Source organism: Protomyctophum parallelum (genome assembly GCF_964188405.1).
Source record: "Protomyctophum parallelum genome assembly, chromosome: 19".
Classification (NCBI taxonomy): Eukaryota; Metazoa; Chordata; class Actinopteri; order Myctophiformes; family Myctophidae; genus Protomyctophum; species Protomyctophum parallelum.
The window spans coordinates 36,281,711-36,302,048 of NC_139717.1; the positions used below are offsets into that span (position 1 = coordinate 36,281,711).

The 20,338-nt window shown below is 43.6% G+C and overlaps 1 protein-coding gene across 1 annotated transcript in view; it reads right to left on the reverse strand.

Moving 5' to 3' along the window:
• Positions 1-20,338, reverse strand: part of syne1a (spectrin repeat containing, nuclear envelope 1a) — a gene marked incomplete at its 5' end in the record, with an annotated part of 181,085 nt that overhangs the window by 119,182 nt on the left and 41,565 nt on the right. The window contains 15 exons of the mRNA XM_083790017.1: positions 81-440; positions 2,389-2,553; positions 3,579-3,888; positions 9,119-9,291; positions 9,998-10,277; positions 10,981-11,142; positions 11,306-11,511; positions 11,724-11,836; positions 13,413-13,620; positions 14,348-14,551; positions 15,265-15,366; positions 15,495-15,677; positions 17,011-17,169; positions 19,040-19,193; positions 19,956-20,135. Coding sequence (XP_083646143.1) covers positions 81-440; positions 2,389-2,553; positions 3,579-3,888; positions 9,119-9,291; positions 9,998-10,277; positions 10,981-11,142; positions 11,306-11,511; positions 11,724-11,836; positions 13,413-13,620; positions 14,348-14,551; positions 15,265-15,366; positions 15,495-15,677; positions 17,011-17,169; positions 19,040-19,193; positions 19,956-20,135 — 2,959 coding nt within the window. The remainder of the gene's footprint in view (positions 1-80; positions 441-2,388; positions 2,554-3,578; positions 3,889-9,118; positions 9,292-9,997; positions 10,278-10,980; positions 11,143-11,305; positions 11,512-11,723; positions 11,837-13,412; positions 13,621-14,347; positions 14,552-15,264; positions 15,367-15,494; positions 15,678-17,010; positions 17,170-19,039; positions 19,194-19,955; positions 20,136-20,338) is intronic.

Consider the following 20,338-nt stretch of genomic DNA (forward strand, 5'->3'; position numbering starts at 1 on the left):
TTCTCGGCAAAGAAACACCGTCGCACGACTAAGTATTAATTGGGCTTAGGAGTACCACACAAGTGCATCCATACAAGTACCTTAGCCAGCAGCCAGCCCTCCACGGCCTCCTCCCCGTTGCTCCACCCCTCCGCCCGACCCAGCCCCTGGCTCCACTCCCTCAGCCGCCCGTCCAGCTCCTTAAGCTCCTCCTCCAGCCTGGCGGTCAGCCGCCCGTACTCCTCTTCGGAGGCTGTGGCCGTGGCCAGGGCGCCCTCCAGGCCGTCCCTGGCCCGGAGGGCGGCCCCTTCCCACTGCTCCAGAGCCTGGGCCAGCGCCCCCAGCTGACGATCCATGGCCTCGCAGCCTCCCGCGGCCGTGCGTTCCGCCGTGCACGCCGCACTCCGCCGCACCCGGCTGAGACGCTCGCGGCCCTCCAGCAGTCGGCACTCCACGCGTTCCTGAAGGATGAATGCAGGATGGATGGATGGGAGGGTAGGGGGAAGAGGACAGAAAGTTGCTACGGAAACAGTGTCTACGGAAACCACAGCAACCTCCAGATATAGCATCGATTCTATTTAAAGCTGGCTACATAAGGGTCTACAGTACACACTCCACTTCTCTATGTGTCTCTCTCGCTCTCTCCCTCGCACAATTTTCTTTTTCTTCTGTTGTTGTTTGTTTCGCGATACAATTTTCCCCAATCGCCGTCGACATATACATCCTTTTCCCTCATGGTTCATCCTCTCGCTTACGCTCTATGTCTCTCTCGTTCGAAGAACAGTGAGAGACAAAACGACGTGTGAATATATAAATACTTGAGGTGTTTGATATGCCGAATAAGCCATGGGTGGAAGCAGCAACTTGATGAAGACACTCTTCACTTCAGATTGTATGAATAGGAGAAAATACAATATTTAAGCTTGAGACCACACAGGCAAAATCTCTGAGTGAACAAATGTAACCAAATGGACCTATAAGGGTCAACTGGGACATTTGGCCCATAAGGGTCAATTTGGTCACAATTGTAAGCGGATCCATTTGGTTATAATTTACTTGTACACTCTCAGAATTACAAATGGATACAGTGTAAAATTACACCTTTACTCATTTTATACTATCAAAGGATTGTATACGCACAAAACGGAACGGCAGTAATTACCTCATATAAACAACCACTTATGTTTCTGCTTCTGCTGATATGCTGCACGCTGCAGCTCAGCACGCACACACACATATTTATCATGTGATGATTGGGACCCATGTGTGAAATTTACATGCAAATCTATAGTTTCTCACACATTTTCTCAGCTCCCTAATTACTGAGCAAGCAGAAGCATGACTTCCAAGTTCATGGGTATCATATTATAGACTGAGAAACATGATGCTTTGATATACTACTGTATACAGTATAGGAACCAGTTCAGCAGCATCAACATTGTTCTTCAACAATAAGTCTCAAAGCTGTATCAAGGTAGAATTACATTTTATTCTAAACTCATGACATTCTCACATAATAAGGTAATAAGGGTTGGAAATTATTTTATTAACATTTAGAACACTGAAAAAACTAGACAGACCTTTCCTTCTTTCTTTCTTGAGCTCATTCTAAAACACACCACTGTTCTACAGTAACTAGCCTTTCTATTGTGTCAGTTATTGAGCAGTAGTTTTACCTAAACAATGGACTGGGACTCGCCTTTTTTTTCTCTCAGGAATTTAATAAAATTCCTAAGAACAAAAATATCACCATTTTTCACACTGTGTAATTGTAACTACTATACTGCATTACATACATCCATGTTACTTGGTGTTTGAGGTCAGGAATGGTCTCATTAGTATCAAGGACAGTTTTGGTGCCAGAACAATACATAATTCCCTCTGCTGAGTACCAGGGCTGCACTCCTGAAGCCACTGTTAACCACTTAAACCCTATAGTGTGCACTTGACCCAAGGGCTCTATGCTAGGTCTGCAAGTATTTCCCTCTATACCAAATCTCACAAGCTCACAGGGATCTGTGACCTTCTGGTGTAGAATGTACTATTTTGGCAGAATGTTCACGTCAGAATAGAGACGCTAGGGTTAATTTGGTTGATTCTCTGCATCCTGTTGACCTGATTCTAAAAATGTCTCTACATCCTGACAGTTTTCTGAAAAAGCTATATTTCTATGTCAGTCGTTCTTCGATTTTTCAAAAATAGCAGACCTACAAGCTCGTAGCGCGCCACTCGGTGGCGCTATGAGCTTGTAGATCTGCTATTTTTCAACAGCTAAAGCATAACATGATGCTAACACCAAAAGGGGTTCCCGCCCAAAATGGGTTAATAGTTTTTGTATTGAGTTGTGCTTGAAATTTACCTATTCTGCATACTGTTAATAAATACTTCAATCAATCAATCAATCCTTACCCTCACGTCAGACAGTATCTTTTTGATGGAGGCGGAGTCTCCGGAGGTATCAGACCAATGCTGTAGCTCCTCCCCTGCTGACATTAGCCAATCAGTGAGCTCCCTGACGGCCTCCAGGTACTCCTGGTGTTCCAACACCACAGCCTGCGCCCGGCGAACTCTCTCCTAAACAATAGACACAAGTAGTGACTATTAGGTTATATAATATTAAATTAAGACAAACTCTCTCCTAAACAATAGACACAAGTAGTGACTATTAGGTTATATAATATTAAAATAAGACGAACTCTCTCCTAAACAATAGACACAAGTAGTGACTATTAGGTTATATAATATTAAAATAAGACGAACTCTCTCCTAAACAATAGACACAAGTAGTGACTATTAGGTTATATAATATTAAATTAAGACGAACTCTCTCCTAAACAATAGACACAAGTAGTGACTATTAGGTTATATAATATTAAAATAAGACGAACTCTCTCCTAAACAATAGACACAAGTAGTGACTATTAGGTTATATAATATTAAATTAAGACGAACTCTCTCCTAAACAATAGACACAAGTAGTGACTATTAGGTTATATAATATTAAATTAAGACGAACTCTCTCCTAAACAATAGACACAAGTAGTGACTATTAGGTTATATAATATTAAAATAAGACGAAAATAGCAGATGATTGATGAGCTTGCATTGTGACACATTGAGCTCAGCTTGTCAAGTCAAGTTTATTTGTAAAGCACATTTCACACGACAAGCGAGGACTCAATGTGCTTAAATTAAATACAATACATATAAGACAAAACAAAAATCAATAATTATACAAAAAAGATAATTATATAATGATTAAAATACAAAAATGAGTTATTTAAAATAAAAATAACAACACATTTCACAATCTAGCTGAAAGCTAGTGAAAATAGGTACGTTTTTAGTTTGCTTTGTGGTCGCAAGGTGGTCGCAAGGTGGATAATTCCACAGAGCACCATATTTGTAGATCGGCTATTTTAGCAAAGTAAATTTTTGATGGATGTTTGTCTGTATTTTCGCTTATTATATGACATGCCCAGAAGGGACACAAGGGTCATTGTCATTAACAATGAATTAAGAATGTGGATTAGATTCCACAAAACCCTCATAATTATCTTGGGACATTTATATGAGATTGTGTGAAGCACCCCCCATACCTCCACCAGAGTTGTAAGGTCATCAAACTGTGCCTGCAGCTGGGTGCGGGCACCATGGTTAAAGCTAGCATCGCCAGTCTTCTTGAAGAGCTCCCTGGCCTTTTCCTCCAGGCTGGACAGCGCCATCTGGTGGTCCTCCAGGTCAGCCAGTAGGGCTCTGAGTCTGTCCAGCTGAGCGGCTTTCTCCCTGGGCCCTGGCTGGGGCGTGAGGGGGGCACACACCTCCGCCTCCACAGCCTCCATCCAGCATCGTATCGCGGCTGCGCTGTCCAGGTATCCCCCCCACTGAGACACAGTCCATTCTAGTCGACTGGAGTCGAAGAGAACGGACGTTAGCATGAGTCTACGGCTGTCACTCACATGGGAAATACTGCATGTATACACAGACAATACTGAGCAAATAGTACAGTGCAGATAGCACGGTAACCTGTGACGGTTCCCTATATTGTGTTATATGTATATTACTCTTAGGTTGTCTGGTTTAGGTATGTTGTGTTTACTGTTTGCCCTATAGTAACCTCTGTTCTTTGTATCCAATAGGATTGGGGAGCAGAGCTAGACATGGTGATCAGCCTAAGTGGCTCGCACCTGGGCCCGGGTGTCGACGCCCTATAAATGCCTGCTTCCCCAGTCCTTCCCCAGATCTGTTCCTTTCATTTGCCTCCTGCACTCCACCATGCACACTTCTCAACATTTATGTTAATCCATACAACATGCACACACATACATCTCATTCATGCATACACGCACTACACCACTGACTACTGATCTCCACACTTCATCTGTTCAATCATGATTTTGTTCCTTAATTTACTATTTTTGTTTAGTTAATAAATTCTATTTATTTGGTCAACTGCGTCTCCCCTGTTTTTTGTTGTGTATCGTGGCACCCCCTAGGCCAGGTACATAACAAAATGGGGGCTCGGTCCGCTTGAATTTTGAATAGTGGTGCAGTAAGTTTGGAGAGTCAAGTGACTCGCCCTTCTGCCTTTGTTCTCTGCTTTTGTTCTGCGCTGCGGTAGTCAATTAGCCTTGATTAATGGCTCGTCTGCACCGTGGTTTTGTGAATTGAGTGAAATCATTTGGGAACCATTCCGGGGGTTTCCTTGTCCATGTGGTCGAAACTACAGTCCGGTGAGTACAAAGCGATGTTTACTTCAGCGTACACGCTTGTGTACTCGGACTTTGGGAGATGCAGTTGATTTGTTTGATTATTGGAATTTGACATTTGGGTATTTTGCAGTTGATTAAGTTTGTGCTAGTGGGGAGGTTTTTTTTCCTGGAATTTGTGCTGCTAAAGTTAAAAAACAACAAACTAAGTTTGCCTTGCTGGTTTTGTCTTTTGTATGGTTACGAGTGTCTCTGGTAGGTGCGTTTAGCTTCTGGGTATAGAAAGTAGCTCGCTGGGTCTAGGCCGGGGGGTGGTTTATGTGCAAGGTGCGGCTGTAGCGGCTGTGCGTACGCACGGTCGTCTCGGGGGCACAGCTGAGAGGTGCATGCGGGTCGCCAGTTTCTGGTTGCCCTCCCTGCCTTTCGGTATCAGCTAGGCCTTTGCGGTGGCCTTCAGTGCATAAATACCTTCCGCAAACCGGCATGAAGACGGGTGGAGTTTAGCTTGGGATTATATAGTCTAGAGGGGCACTTGTAATTTTTTTTTTTGTGTTTTAACCAGCTGGGGGACTTTCTGAGCGCACATAGCCAGGATGGTTACCCTAGAGACATTTGTGGCTTGTCCTTCTGAAGAGCTGTTAATGCAATGCACCAAAGACCAACTAATTAAAATAGCAGATCATTATAGAATTAAACTTGATTCAAACGACAAGAAGACAAAGGAGTCCGTTCAAGGGGTGTTGAGGCACCATTTGTTTGAAGAGAAGGAGTTTGCAGAGCCAGAGAAGGTGGTTCCTCCGTTAAACGCCGCATCGGCGGTGCCTACGGTAGTGATGTCAGGGACAGGTTTCACTTTTGAACAACAGAAAGAGTTGATGATATTGCAGGCTAAAATAATGGCTGACGCCGCTGAGGCGCAATATACTATTGAAAAAATGAAACATGAGGATGAACAGGCGCAACATTCAATTGAAAGAATTAAATGGCAAGTAGAGCAGAACAGGCTGGACCTGATAAGGGATGGTAAGATTTCAGTTGCTGCACAAGTATCTACTACAGGACCTGCCGAGTCCGCAGGGGGTTTTGATATCAGTGGAAATCTACGTCTGGTGCCCAAGTTTTCTGAACGTGATCCGGAGGCATTTTTTGCCATGTTTGAGCGGGTGGCCGATGTGCGTAGATGGCCTGACTCGGCGCGCACATTGATGTTACATTGTGTCTTGACAGGCAGGGCGCAAGAGGTTTTTTCAGCTATGACTGTCGCTGACAGCCAGAATTATGGTCTTGTTAAGGCTGCGGTGCTAAAGTCGTACGAGTGTGTCCCTGAGGCATATCGACAGCGCTTCAGGTTTTGGAAGAAACATGACAAGCAGAGTCATTTGGAATTTGCACGTGATTTGACGACTAGTTTTACCCGCTGGTGCAACTCCGCGGAGGTAACTGATTTTGATGAGCTATGTGATTTGATGATTTTGGAGCAGTTTAAGAATTCTGTTCCTGCTCGAGTGGCGACGTATATCAGTGAGCAGAAGGCGCGCAACGCATCGGCTGCGGCAGCACTGGCTGATGATTATGTCCTGACACACCGTGACCGTGGAGAGTTTATGCCTGGCGGTGGCGAGTCTCATGGCCGTTATGATAAACCTCGTCCTGTTGAAAATGACACCAACGGTAATATGCATGAGGAAGACAAGGTTTGCAATTACTGTCATAGGCGTGGCCACTGGAAATCTGAGTGTTTCAGGTTAAACCCCAGGACTGAATCTTTGAGCGCAGGTCATTCGCAACCAAAAGGGGCTGGCGTTGCCGCTCCAGTTAATCCGGTGTCCATTTGTGTTTCACCTAATTTCGGTCCAAATAAGGATACAGAGTTTGCAGCACTGAGATCTTACCATCCATTTATCAGGCAGGGGTCTGTGTCTTTGGTGCAAGGGGGAAAAGAAGTACCTGTAACTGTTCTAAGGGATACGGGGGCTTTTAATTCCTTTATTCAAACTGGTGTTCTTCCGTTAAACCATGTTTCTGACACGGGTGAAAAGGTGCCTGTTCGGGGCATGGACATGAATGTTTTGATGGTTCCCTTGCATAAAGTGGTGCTTAAATGTGAACTTTTTCAGGGAGAAGTAAAGCTTGCCGTGCGCCCAGCACTGCCGATTCCAGGAGTGACTGTGATCCTGGGTAACGACCTGGTTGGTGCTCAGGTGTGGGCGGGGCTTCAGCCACCAGCAATGGTGAAGTCCGTTCCCCTGGTAACGAGGGAAGCGGCCACCTTTCAGACAGATGTATCTGGTCCACACACTGTGGTAAAGCAGATCTCTGATCAAAATGACAGGATTTCTACACCTAAACGTGGTAGGAAGCGAAAGAAACGTAAGAAACAAACTGTTTTATTCTGGCAGCCCCACAGGTAGACAGGCCATTCTTGAGTTTTACATTGAGGCCATTCCGGTCTTTGAGGACTAATGTTATTATGGGTCTTCTCTGTGGTTCATCTTTGTTTTTGACATTTCATCTCTTAAATGCTTCACGATATCAGTTGCTGGGGTGGAGACTGTTAATAAGGGGGGTGGCCATGGTAGGAGCACTCTTAATGCTAATGTTAGTATTGGATATATTTAAAGCTAATTCAAGTAGTGGGTGCCGGTGTTCCCTTTGGGACCCCGTCTTTATGGGGGGGGGTGTGACGGTTCCCTATATTGTGTTATATGTATATTACTCTTAGGTTGTCTGGTTTAGGTATGTTGTGTTTACTGTTTGCCCTATAGTAACCTCTGTTCTTTGTATCCAATAGGATTGGGGAGCAGAGCTAGACATGGTGATCAGCCTAAGTGGCTCGCACCTGGGCCCGGGTGTCGACGCCCTATAAATGCCTGCTTCCCCAGTCCTTCCCCAGATCTGTTCCTTTCATTTGCCTCCTGCACTCCACCATGCACACTTCTCAACATTTATGTTAATCCATACAACATGCACACACATACATCTCATTCATGCATACACGCACTACACCACTGACTACTGATCTCCACACTTCATCTGTTCAATCATGATTTTGTTCCTTAATTTACTATTTTTGTTTAGTTAATAAATTCTATTTATTTGGTCAACTGCGTCTCCCCTGTTTTTTGTTGTGTATCGTGGCACCCCCTAGGCCAGGTACATAACATCTGGGGGGTCAAAAAGAAAATAAACATTATTGTGTTAACATGTACATGGTAATAAATGTACATTAGTGTAGTTTAAATACAGGATATATTACACATATTGTGTGTGATAATGGCTAACTCCCTTTCAAGGGATGATCTCATACACAAGCACATGTGCTTGTGTATGACTCACGCGTGCTCGCACATGCGCGCGCGCACACACACACACACACACACACACACACACACACACACACACACACACACACACACACACACACACACACACACACACACACACACACACACACACACACACACACACACACACACACACACACAAACACAGCACCATCTGTTACCCCTGCACACATCAATAACGTTAATACCCCCCGTCTTTGCCCAGAAACACACACACACACATATCCACGTTGTCTGCTACCCTTTTTACTCCCATTAACCCGTCCCTCTTAGAACTCAAACACACCCCATTCATTCGCTATCATCCACTATTTAGTCCGTAATGAGATCAATTTATTGTACCACAAGGGGCCATAATCACTCAATTAAACACATACAAGCATGCACACACACCCACCCGCCCAGGCACCGACCCACCACACACACAGTCACACACAGTCGCACGCACACACACACACACACACACACACACACACACACACACACACACACACACACACACACACACACACACACACACACACACACACACAGCAGAATCAGAAGATCAATCAGGGTTACAAAAAGAGACAAATGTGTCTCATTATGTAGTTAACCTAATAGTAATTGATTGGCCATGGCCCATGACATGACAAAAATGATCTTTCCGCCAGGAGAGTACCTTCTGGCTCACAAGGTACAGTAACACTGGGTAAGTCTGACTCTTACAGTATACATACTTTGTTTATGATGGTACTATTAACCAACTATTAACCACACAGAAATGAACACTGGTAGATTGGGCCTGTTGTTTGCCAAATGAAAAAGCCTAGTAGTTCACAGTAATCAATCAATCATCAATGACTTTTAATCCCACAATAATAACAGTAGTCTGTTAAAAGGCAGTTTCTGTGCGTTACCCTTCCTCATCTATTATGGTCCAAAAAAATTACTGTATAGTGTCAAGCCTATAATGAGGATATTATGCTAAGTAAAAATGAGAAAAAAACTGTCAAATATATTACCAAAAAATTCCTCATTGTCTGAGACACTAGGAAAACAACTGCTAAGTGATGGGTCAAGGTGGAAGGGGTCGCTATACAGCACCTGTGGCAGCTCATGGCGGTCACCAGCAGTGTGGTCCACGCGTCCGCCACTTCCCGTAGCTGCGAGCGGATGGCTTCCTGTCCCTCCTCGCCGTAGCAGCGCAGCGCCAACTCACCCTTACCCACTGCCATGTTCAGCTTCACCTCCCCCTCACCTTTCAGCAGCAGGATGTCCTGCCGAGGCGGAAAGGAGGTCAGTGTGACAATTATAGTGTTCCACTGTTCCCTTGCTGTACATGTACAGTAACTCTCAACTGAGGATGGAATGGTTTCTCAGGCAAATAGCCCCCCCTTGTGTTTATTCCACAAAGTACAAATTAAAAAAGGACTGCATATGCTCTCAGAGCAAATGACAATTGAAGTTATGTGTGTGTGAGACAATGTAAGCATGATTGTATGCTAATGTAGTTGTAATGTGTAATCTTTCTGTGTATGCCTACTGTGCATAGTGTTTCTTCAATGACTTTATTTTGGCATCATCCTATTCGCTCAGATGGTTCCAAAATAAAGTCATTGAAGTGTGCAAACTTTAATTTATTTTTTCTTTGATCTTTAATTGCCTCCTTTGAAGTTCAGAGCCTGCCTTTAATTGGCTGTGCGTGACCTGCTTTGATCCTTGTTGCCCGCATAGTGTCCATATGGAAAAACATGTGGAGGATTATTATATTGATTCTTAATAGTTATAACTTGGCATTGTATGTGAGGTGCTGTTTGATTGATAAATTACGTTGCCGCTATGTACAGTATAGTGAACATCTATAAGTCATCTAGTCGCCTGCATGTGTCCAAGAAGACAAATTCCTGTACATGGATTGTAAGTGACAACTCAAGTGATCCGACATTGTTCCTTCCCTGCACTTACTGCAATTCCCTTTCTTACCTGTACCGCCTCCAGCCTCTGCTCCAACTGCTCCTTTGTCCCCATGGTGCTGTCCACTGTCCCCAGCCTCTCCTGGATCTCCTCCAGCCAGGCCCACACGCCCTGCAGCGTCTCCCCGAAGGCCTGGCTCTCCTGGCAGCCGCGCAGCCTCTCCCTGGCTGCCTTCAGCAGGGCCTGGTGCTCCATCTGGAGTTGGCCAGTCACCCTCACCTCGCCACCTGACCCCCGGCCTGCTTCAGACAGAGACTGGGCCTCCTGGCAGAGTCGCTCCACCGAGCTCCTGGCAACAAGACACGCACTGGACTGGTCATACAAGATCATTGAAAATGTCCCCAAAAAGCGCACAATATCATGCTCAGTGTTAAAGGTATATTCAGTGATTTCACTTAATTCAAATATCACTTATTTTTTTGTTTTGTTGTGATAATCCTCCCTACTATAGAGTGTGCTGGCCATATAAGGAGTTCCTCCCTGTCCCCAGTTAACCCCTGGGGGTCAAAAAACCTTAGGTTTCGTTTTTGACTCCCTATCCTGATTGGACGAAAGGCTGGGTCCCACAGCCAAAAACGAATTCAGTGATTTCAGTGAAATCACTGAATATACCTTTAAAGCCACAATCCATAACTTTGTCCTACCCGTGATTTAACCCAGGTCTCTCTAACTTTCTCAATGGAAGATTAGGTAGTCATCTCTACTTCAGATGTACTAGTTATATTATTGTATTAACATAACCTTCCCCAATTTCAATGATAATAATTCATAATCTGAGATTTGTTACACATGGATCATTTTACTGTGACAATGCTGTGTGCAAATATCATTGACATCATTCAATAATGAGATGTACATTATGGCATTTGATCATTGCCTCCAGTGTGTAGAAGCATACTATAACACAGTGTAAATAAAACAATGCACACATGAAAGCACATGCACAATGTGTGCACGTACGGAAACACAGACACATGCTCACGCAGACAAACCTTCTTGATAACAGCTCCTTGTGGAGATTCTCTATTCGTTCCAGTTCATCAGTGCTGTCAGGAACTCCTTGTGGACTCTCTACCCCAAGAACAGGCTCCTTCTTCAGGTCGACGTCCACCTGTTGCAGCCAGCCTCTTATACCATCCACACTTTCATCAAACCTGGAGAGGAGAGGTGATTGACAGACATAACATTCAACATTTATACTACACATGCATCCTGGAACTCAAACAGTAACACTAACACTTGGAATTATTCAGTATAAGAGTACAGTATATGCGTGTACACGCATGTGCGCACGCATGCACGCCCTGACTCACTCACCCTTTCAGAAGGTCGATGCTCTCCTCCAGTGCTCGCTGGCTCTGTGAGCACCTCTCCTGGTAACTTCTCCAGTCCCTCTGGCAGGAGGAGAGCTGGTCCTGGACCTGCCCAGCCCCAGCCTTGGGTAGGTGGAGCAGGAGGCTGTCAGCCTCCTCACGCACCTTTGACAGGCGGTGCTCACCCTCCAACACTCGCTCCACCGACACCTGTCGATACCGGGGGGGGGGGGGGAGAGAACACTTGAAAGCTAGGTTTTACCTTTAAATTGTTAACGTGATTATATTAAGATGTTTTTTTAATGATCTAGTGTAGGTGTAGGGAGGCTAACATATTGATTCATACTTTTCACACATCTGACCATTAAATTATGAAGGAAAAAAGTTGGTATGCTGACCGACAGATAAAAAATAAACAGTACCTTCAGCCTGTGCAACTTGGCTCCAAGAATGGCAACATCCCCTGATTGGCTAGAACATTCTTTTAGCTCCGCCTTCAGCTCTGTGAGCCAGGACTGAAAGTCCTGAACCAGCTCTGGTTAGTGGAAGAAGAGCAAAGACAAAGTGCAGATGAACATTTGAAGAGCGAATGAGTGTCAGAGGACGTACAGAAGACCTCCTATAGGGATGTGGTGAAGAACATGAAGGAGAGTGGAAGACGAGAGAGAGAGTCTGAATGAAGGAGCCAGAGGGAGGAGGGCAGATGAGAGATGGATGCACTGAGGCAGATGGGAGGTGTGGGTGTGTCTGAACAGCGCAGCGCCAGGTTGCCTTGGCAACAAGCCCAAAACGACTCCCTCGACACCAGATGTGATGAGAGCGACATTACTCTCAGAGGCACAGGTGCTTAATCGTGAATGTACGTACGTGTGTGCAGCGCAGGAAGGCGCGTGCCAATGGGGCGAGTGCATTGAGAGAGCTCTGGGGATAATCGAGGCTAATCGAAATTGAATCTGTTGCACTGCTTTCATGTAAGGACATTACGTTATGTTGTGTTGTACTGTATTGCTGAGTGGTTGTAAGACATTCGATATCTTCTCATATGGTGGTCAATTATAGAGATAAAGTACCATCTGCTGATCTTGTGCTACACCATGAACAATCCAGACCTCTCAGGCCATCTGGGACAGGTGTGCTTTCTGTCCTCAGGAGATGCCAGCTTTCAGTTTTTATGCACCACGTACAGTATCTGGAACAAGCTACAGGTCTGCTACATTTTGCATTTTTTTATACAGGCCTATAATTTATTTTGCACCGAAAATGTTTATTTTATTTGTCCTTATTTTTTACTTTTTATTGTATTCAAACTAATGTCTTAAATGCTTCCCTTCTGTTGAAATGTGCTATACAACTTCTGTAACTAGTATTGTAGAATGTAGACTGTATGATCATTTAATTGTCATATACCAAATCCCCTTTGATAAAGTGAAACAAATCTAACCTCCCAAAAGAAAGTCCCATAACTGTGATTTATACTTAGCTGCACTGCACACCTGTGTGTCACACACCGAAAATAGCAGCTCTGCAACGCATTGTGAGCTTGTACTGTAGATCAGCTCTATTTTGGGTGCACGATATCAGCACACAACCAAGTTTAACAGGGTTTTTATCACTGGTGTAAAGTACATTTACTTAAGTACTGTGCTTGAGTACAATTTTGAGGTACTTTTACTTTTTTTTACTTTAACTTTTTTCCAATCTTCTGTACTTTTACTTCTACTCCACTACATCTCGGAGGCAAATATTGTTTTATACTTTTATTCCAGTACAATTATTTGAAAACTTTAGTTACTTGTTACTTTGTAGATATTTATTATTATTACAAAACATAATTAACCACTTCAACCCTATACACATTTTGACCATTTGTAAATGGTCAAATTTAAAATTTACAACGTCATAATGCGTCGCATCTGCTATTTTCAAAATAATTTTGTGAAAAAAAACTTTAAATGGGACATTCTGCATAATGAGTACTATGTACTTTTTGTACTTTAAGTATATTTTGAGGCCGAAACCTTTGAATTTTGAATTCCGGACTTTTTCAGTATTGATACTTTTACTTAAAAGTAAAGCATGTGAGTAATTTTTCCAACACTGCTATTTAGTACCATTGAAGTGTAGCTGCAGCCCATCCTGGAGGCTGCCTCTGGTCCGGGCACAGCGCAGGGCCACCGCCTCGGTTCTTTTGGCGATGGAGGTGAGGTCGGAGGAGAGGCGAGAAAGCTCCTGGGAGGGGTGAGACCTGCACAGAGCACTCAGAGCCTCCCTAGCCGAGTCCATGTCAGCCCTCTGCTGGTGCACGCTGCTCTGCAGGTCCTGTAGGCCAGGGCAGGTGAGAACAAAGCTATTAAGGAGGGTTACACCATGTTTGGAAGAGCAGTTATTGAGTTATATTCAGCTATAAGTGTAGATCTTCGTCTTACACAAACATTAAATTCCCATTGAATGGAGAATTTACGTCATATGTGGACGAGCAAATCAGCTATTTTTGTCCTACAAAAAGATTAAATTCCCATTGACAATGAATGGAGAATTTACGTCATATGTGGACGAGCAAATCGGAGATTTTTGTCCTACACAAAGATTAAATTCCCATTGACAATGAATGGAGAATTTACATCATAATATGTAGACGAGCAAATCGGCATTTTTTTCCCCACGGGCGTGATTTTTCCTTTCTGTAGTTAGTACAGTAGAGAGAGACAGATGAAATCTAAACAGGATGTTGCGATTACGCGGAAAACACATCCAGTTAACTTCTGGCACACCACACAATAATTATTGTAGTTTATGTTCATCGTTGAGTTTGTGCTTATGTTATGGACATATCGGGCAGCCAAATCCAATCACAACCGAGCAGGGCTCGACTAATCTGCAGAGGCCTTTTTTTTTCAGGGTAATAATATCAGTGCAGGTACAGCATGTTCTCTGACATTGTGTTCTCTGCAGCATATTACAGTACAGCATCTATTCTACAGTATGCCTGTAGATGTGCAAAATAGCAAAATGAAATGCTGTTTACCGATATATATATATACTTTACCTTGACTGTGCCCATGTCTTCCGGGGAGGTCGCCTCGGTGAGGTTGGACAAAGAACCTTCCACTGTCTCCAGCCGCTTGGCCATCTGGGATATAAGGTCCTCCAACCGCTGCTTCTGGAAGCTGAAGTAGGTCAGGGCGTGCTTGGCCTGCTTATACACCTCCTGGGCATGGGTCATCTTCTTCCTCAGGTCTGACTCCAGGACCTATAGGTAAAATAAGAGAGGTCTAAAGCTTCTAACTATGTAATATTTATAGAGATAGTATGTTACTTGTCTTTGACATATGCTAGTTTTGTTATCCTGATTCGTTTTATTGACACCCTATTTATTCAACCGCTTAACAGTGGTTGAAAAAGTGGGGTGGGGGTGTTGTTAAGTAGCCCCGACTCCCGGGGGGTCCGCACGGTAGTCGACGTGCATCAATCGTAGTCAAGTTTGTTGCGGTTGTGAATAGATCAGGGGTGTGGGCCGGCTCGTATCTTAGCACTGAAACTCCCATTGGTCGTGTCATCATGAGTAAATGAGCCAATGAGCTGTGCTGAGCGCATTCTCAGATACCAGGTTCACACAGCAGCTGACACAAGTAACACAGCAACGAGAGCGGAGGTGTTGCAGTGTGGTGGTCAGTGGGAGGAGATAAATCGTCCCGCCATTCATATTTATTCCCCAACCATAAACAAAGCACGTCCCGTATCAGTTCATTATGGGACACTATTAGTTTCCAAATACGGGACAATTCCATATTTTACAGGTGGGACAGGTGGTAATGCCCAATGCTGTGCGGAAAATCCTGTTAATATTCAGAGCTGGGAAAACTTGGAATTCCCGGCCGCCTTCTCGCATACTGGTGGAACAAGTCCCATGTAATATGTATGTGGTGTTCTGTGCACCACCAACCCTTTCCCCACAACACTGACCTGTAGCTGTATTGGGGTCTCCTGGAGCTTGGCTAGCTCCTTCAGCTCGGTCACTCTCTCCTGCAGGGCATCTAGCCTCTGTTCCCTCTTCTCCACCTCCACCTGTTGTTTGAAGCACATGCCGCTTCCATCAATCACACTAAATCCAATTAGCCCTGAGTATCACTGTATGCCGTCGCCACCTTTGATTTAATTAGTCACGTCACGCGGCCTGTCCAATGAAATCTAACCTGAAAAGTGGCGAGTCGAGCCTCTGTCGTCTGCTTGTCACCGAGATTGGTCACGTCGTCGGTTAGGTCAGCGATGGAGGTGGCAGCCCATTGGTCAATGTCGTGTTCCATGGCCTTGAGGTCGTCCCATAGGGCCACACAGTAGCCCAGCCTCTCTGTGTTGGTCTGAATTTTCTCTGAAACCTAAAACGGATAAGACTGTCACTCTGCCAGGTTCTATAGGACATAACACATCTCAATCAATTGAACAAGGATTGTCGTTTTTTCTTTCTCTCTCTCTCTCTCTCTCTCTCTCTGTCTCTCTAGGTATCAAGGGATGTCACACTTCATTGCGACACTGGAGAAGATGCTGGTATAATTGGGTAGACAGATGCATGGGAGAGAAGTGAGACAGTCAGAAAGGCAGTTAACGTGTCCAGACTTGTTTATATTACCGACAGCTGAGACCCCTCCCCCCCGAATCCCACAAGGAAAGACATTTTAATTGACTGAAACTAAAGGGATAAAATGTGATAAACAGGACGTCAAGTGGTGGTGGTTGTGTATTATGGACTTTAATGATCATGAGAAATCATCTTTATTGTACCTAATGGCTAGCCTTGTGTGGCCAGACTTTATTTTTGCATCAGCAGATTCGAGTCTGGCCACGCGAGGCTACATATTAGCACAAAGTGAACCTTCAGCATCACCAATCATATTCTTTCATTAATCTGATTCAGATTCAATCAGATTCAAGCACACATCAAGCTCTTCTCAACAAAACATTGAAGAACATACTGTGGTTTGGTGGTACCAAACCACAACCAAAATACTATGAAGAGAACTGCTTTTTCAGCTTGGAATATGCTCCCTTTAAATCTGAGACAAATTTTGTTTACATAAATTGATGAGTCCTTTATAGATTAAGTTTTTTCTTCTATTTTTTTGTGTAAACACTGTATTTGTTACTATAGTCGTAATTGTTGTCTGTTAAATGCAGAGCGACTTCACTGTTTTAGCTGATAACTAGATCTTGTCTGTATTAAATTTAAAATATCTGTTTTTATTGTAGCCTATACATTTTTGTGTGGACCCCAGGAAGACTAGCGACCACTTTGTGGAAGCTAATGGGGATCCGAATAAAGAATAAAGAAGAATACTAACTTTAGGTAGTAGTATACATGGTCCTTTGCCATTGATTTAAAAATAAATCATGACGATGATTTCATGATTTGAAACAAATCATTAACATGTCATCAAGATGTACTTGTTAATACCTTGTTAATGATTTTTTTCAGACCTCCAGTTCTAGGAAACACAGAATGGGGGGACTTTTTTATAATTATTTCCACACAACAGCTCTAAGGCATAATGAATGAATTAATAATGACGACATAGTAATATGTTGAAAATGAGTGGAATTCCCTTTAAAACCCCAAAAGGGGTTCCCGTCCTGAATGGGTGAATGTTGGTAAACCAAAAAAAAGAGCCAGAAGTGGTGCATTATACAACAGCATGGGACAGCATCCCCACCCACCTCCAGCCACTGGTCTCTCAGAGTCTCCATGTCTCTCTGGATGGAGTGTGTGTCGCAGTTGGGAACCTTGGCCAGCTCTCTCTGCAGGTCCTCTACCGTGCTGATGAGCTGGTCCATGCACTCCTGCTTATCTTTGAGCTCAGCTTGCACTGCATCGTGCTATAGGGAAGAAGAGAAGAGTGCAGTGCAGATGTGATGACAACATACCACCACTAGGGGGAGAAGCATCATCTCACTAGGTTGCTTATCATAGGTTTTTGGTACTGGTAGAGTCAGACATTATATTAAAGGCTAAAAGGATAACACGACATTTTTGGGGACTTGTTTCCATTGTGGTCCTATGTATTCAATGCATGTCCAGACTTGTTTATATTATTGGCCCTTTTCAAAGGTGGTGAAATTTATATTTGATTACTGTGATGATTTCTGTTTAGTAATTACTTGCGCAAGCAGAGCGTGCAAGTACTGCAATCTGCTGGGTATGTATGTATGTTGGCCATTGGCGGGGTAAGAATGGTGGTTTCTTATTGGCTGTTGATGGTGACAAAACTAAGGCCTCTTTTAGACGGCGACCATCTCCATATAACACGTCAAAGTCCCGTTGCGTTCTCATTTTTTCTTACCCTTTACACGAGAACTATGCTATACTGTCGCTAGGTGGCGATAACGGGCTGCCAAATAGACAGGTCACCCACGTACAAGAAGAAGAAACCTTCACGCAAGCCTGCGCAACACGGCTCTGGGCGCGCCACGGGATGGTATATATTTTATAATACATTAGGCTACATAAACGCTGCTGCCGCGGCTGCCGTCTATCACAAGGCTTTTTATTTACATCATGGTTTTACATTCAACATCGCTGATGAGCAGCACTTTGTAGGCGAGGAGGGAGGCTTGTTCAAACTCCATTATATCATAATGATATGGCTCTGCATCAATGTAATAAACATATGCGCTGTGAGCCAAAATGAGCCATGATGTCATAAGTTTTGCGGATTCACCGTTTTGCCTGTTTATATGGAGACCATAGGAAACGGTGTTCTGAATGATTTCCACTCTGGGAGGCGGTTTCACTTCGATGCGTTTTCACCTCCTGAGAACACCGTTCTCGTCTAAATGACAGCGCTAAACGGTACTTTATTTTGCCGTTTTTTATGAACACCATCCTCGTGTAAATAGCACCTAAGTTTCAAGGTTGGTATAAGGTCAATAACGGGTCTAAAGGATTTAGAACAGCAGTTGTAATTAATAGACATTAGTTAGGAGCAGTACTTGCATGCTCTGCTTGCGCACAAGAAGGCCATGTACAGTATGGCCTACTTGTGTGCAAGGAGCAAGTTGGCACCTCAACAGAGTGCATTTCTATATACATTTATAAAAGTATAAAGATTATAATATAGTAAGTATAGTACTGTATATATATATATGTTTACATGTGATATACAGTTTGATTGACGAGACTCAACAACTAAACAGGTCTACTACAGTGATATAAAACAGCTTGGACTGAGAATGTATCGATTGCTTGATTGATTGACATCTTCGTTGACAAAATGCATACATAAACCTGTTTATACAAATACATATCTGTCCAAAGGATAAACAAAAACAAACCCAATAAAACTCAAGAGCTTTTTTCCATTGTGGCCCTTTTAAAAAGCACAGATCACTGTGTAATGTAACATTGTGGATTTGAATCCTATAGTCATGACTATGTATCCGCCTTTTTTTTTTTTTTTTTTTTTTCGGCTTACGCCTTTTATTGATTTTTGAAGGGACAGACAGTAGGCTGACAGGAAACGGGAGAGAGATGGGGGGATGACATGCAGTAAAGGCCGTGTCGGGTCCGGGAGTCGAACCCGCGGCACACTGCGACTGGATTACCAGTCCGGTGCCCAGACCGTTACGCTACGGCCTGGGCCTGTATCCGCCTTTTTATCCATACACTCATACATATCAATGAAAGTCAAATAGAAAATCCACCATAATAACTAATATTCCTAAAGAAACAAAGAAAGCTTCTTCTAACCCGGGATAAAGTCCTCTTGGCCTCCTCAGGACTGTGGTTGTGGTCAGGCAGGTTGTGAGTGACCGCCTGGGCATTCTCCACTGTGGTGCTGAGAGTGGACTTCAGACCGTGGAGCTGACGGAGAAGATCGACCAGCACTCCGCTCTGTTCCTGACTGCAGAGGAGAAGTATGCAGCGAAACAGACACATGATGCAAATAAACAGTGGTGGGAAACGTACTACTTACATTTTTTACTTAAGTAAAAGTATCAATACTGCACTGTAGAAATACTCTGTTACATGTAAAAGTCCGGAATTTTAAATGTACTTGAGTAAAAGTACAAAAGTGTTGGTGTCAAAATGTACCAAAAGTAGAAACTACTAATTATGCAGAATGTCCTATTTCACAAGTTTTCAAATGTATAACAAATCTTTTGAAAATAGCAGATCTACAAGCTATCGGCTATTTTCAAATGGCCAAAAAGCATAGGGCTGAAGTGGGAAATGTATGTTTTGTAATGTAACTACTGTAGTAACTAAAGGTTTTCAAATAAGTAAAATTGTAAAATAGGGCCCAGGCCGTAGCGTAACGGTCTGGGCACCGGACTGGTAATCCAGTCGCAGTGTGCCGCGGGTTCGACTCCCGGACCCGACACGGCCTTTACTGCATGTCATCCCCCCATCTCTCTCCCGTTTCCTGTCAGCCTACTGTCTGTCCCTTCAAAAATCAATAAAAGGCGTAAGCCGCAAAAAAAAAAAAAAAAAAAAAAAAAAAAAAAAAAAGATTGTAAAATAGTAAAATAGTAATACTTGTAATTGTGAAAATACTCCAAGAAAGAAAGAAAAGAAAAAAAAGAAAAACACCTCAAAATTTTACTTAAGTACAATACTAAGTAGTTTACTTATATTAGTACTTAGTAACACCACTGTCCCTCACCCGTCAGTGATCAGGGTCCTGACATTCTCCCAGGTGGCCTCCACCAGGGCCAGCTCTCTCAATGCCTCCCCAGCCAGCTCACTGTCTCTCTGGGCCAGCTGGCTGCCTCTCTCCCTTAGCCACTGCTGGGAATGCTGTAGGGACTGGAGTTCATCCTCCAACTGGACAAAGAAACGAAGCCTGGGCGAAATACAGACACAGAGTCCAGGTTGAGGAATGAGTTACAATAACAATAACCGTATGTCATTTTTCAAGGGCTGTTGCATTTGTTAATCTTTATTATAATATATTATATCATCCATTTCAACCTACAGTATCTTCGTATAATTGGTCCTCACTAATGCTCATGTTAATATGGTACCATTTTTGTCCACTCAGCCTGT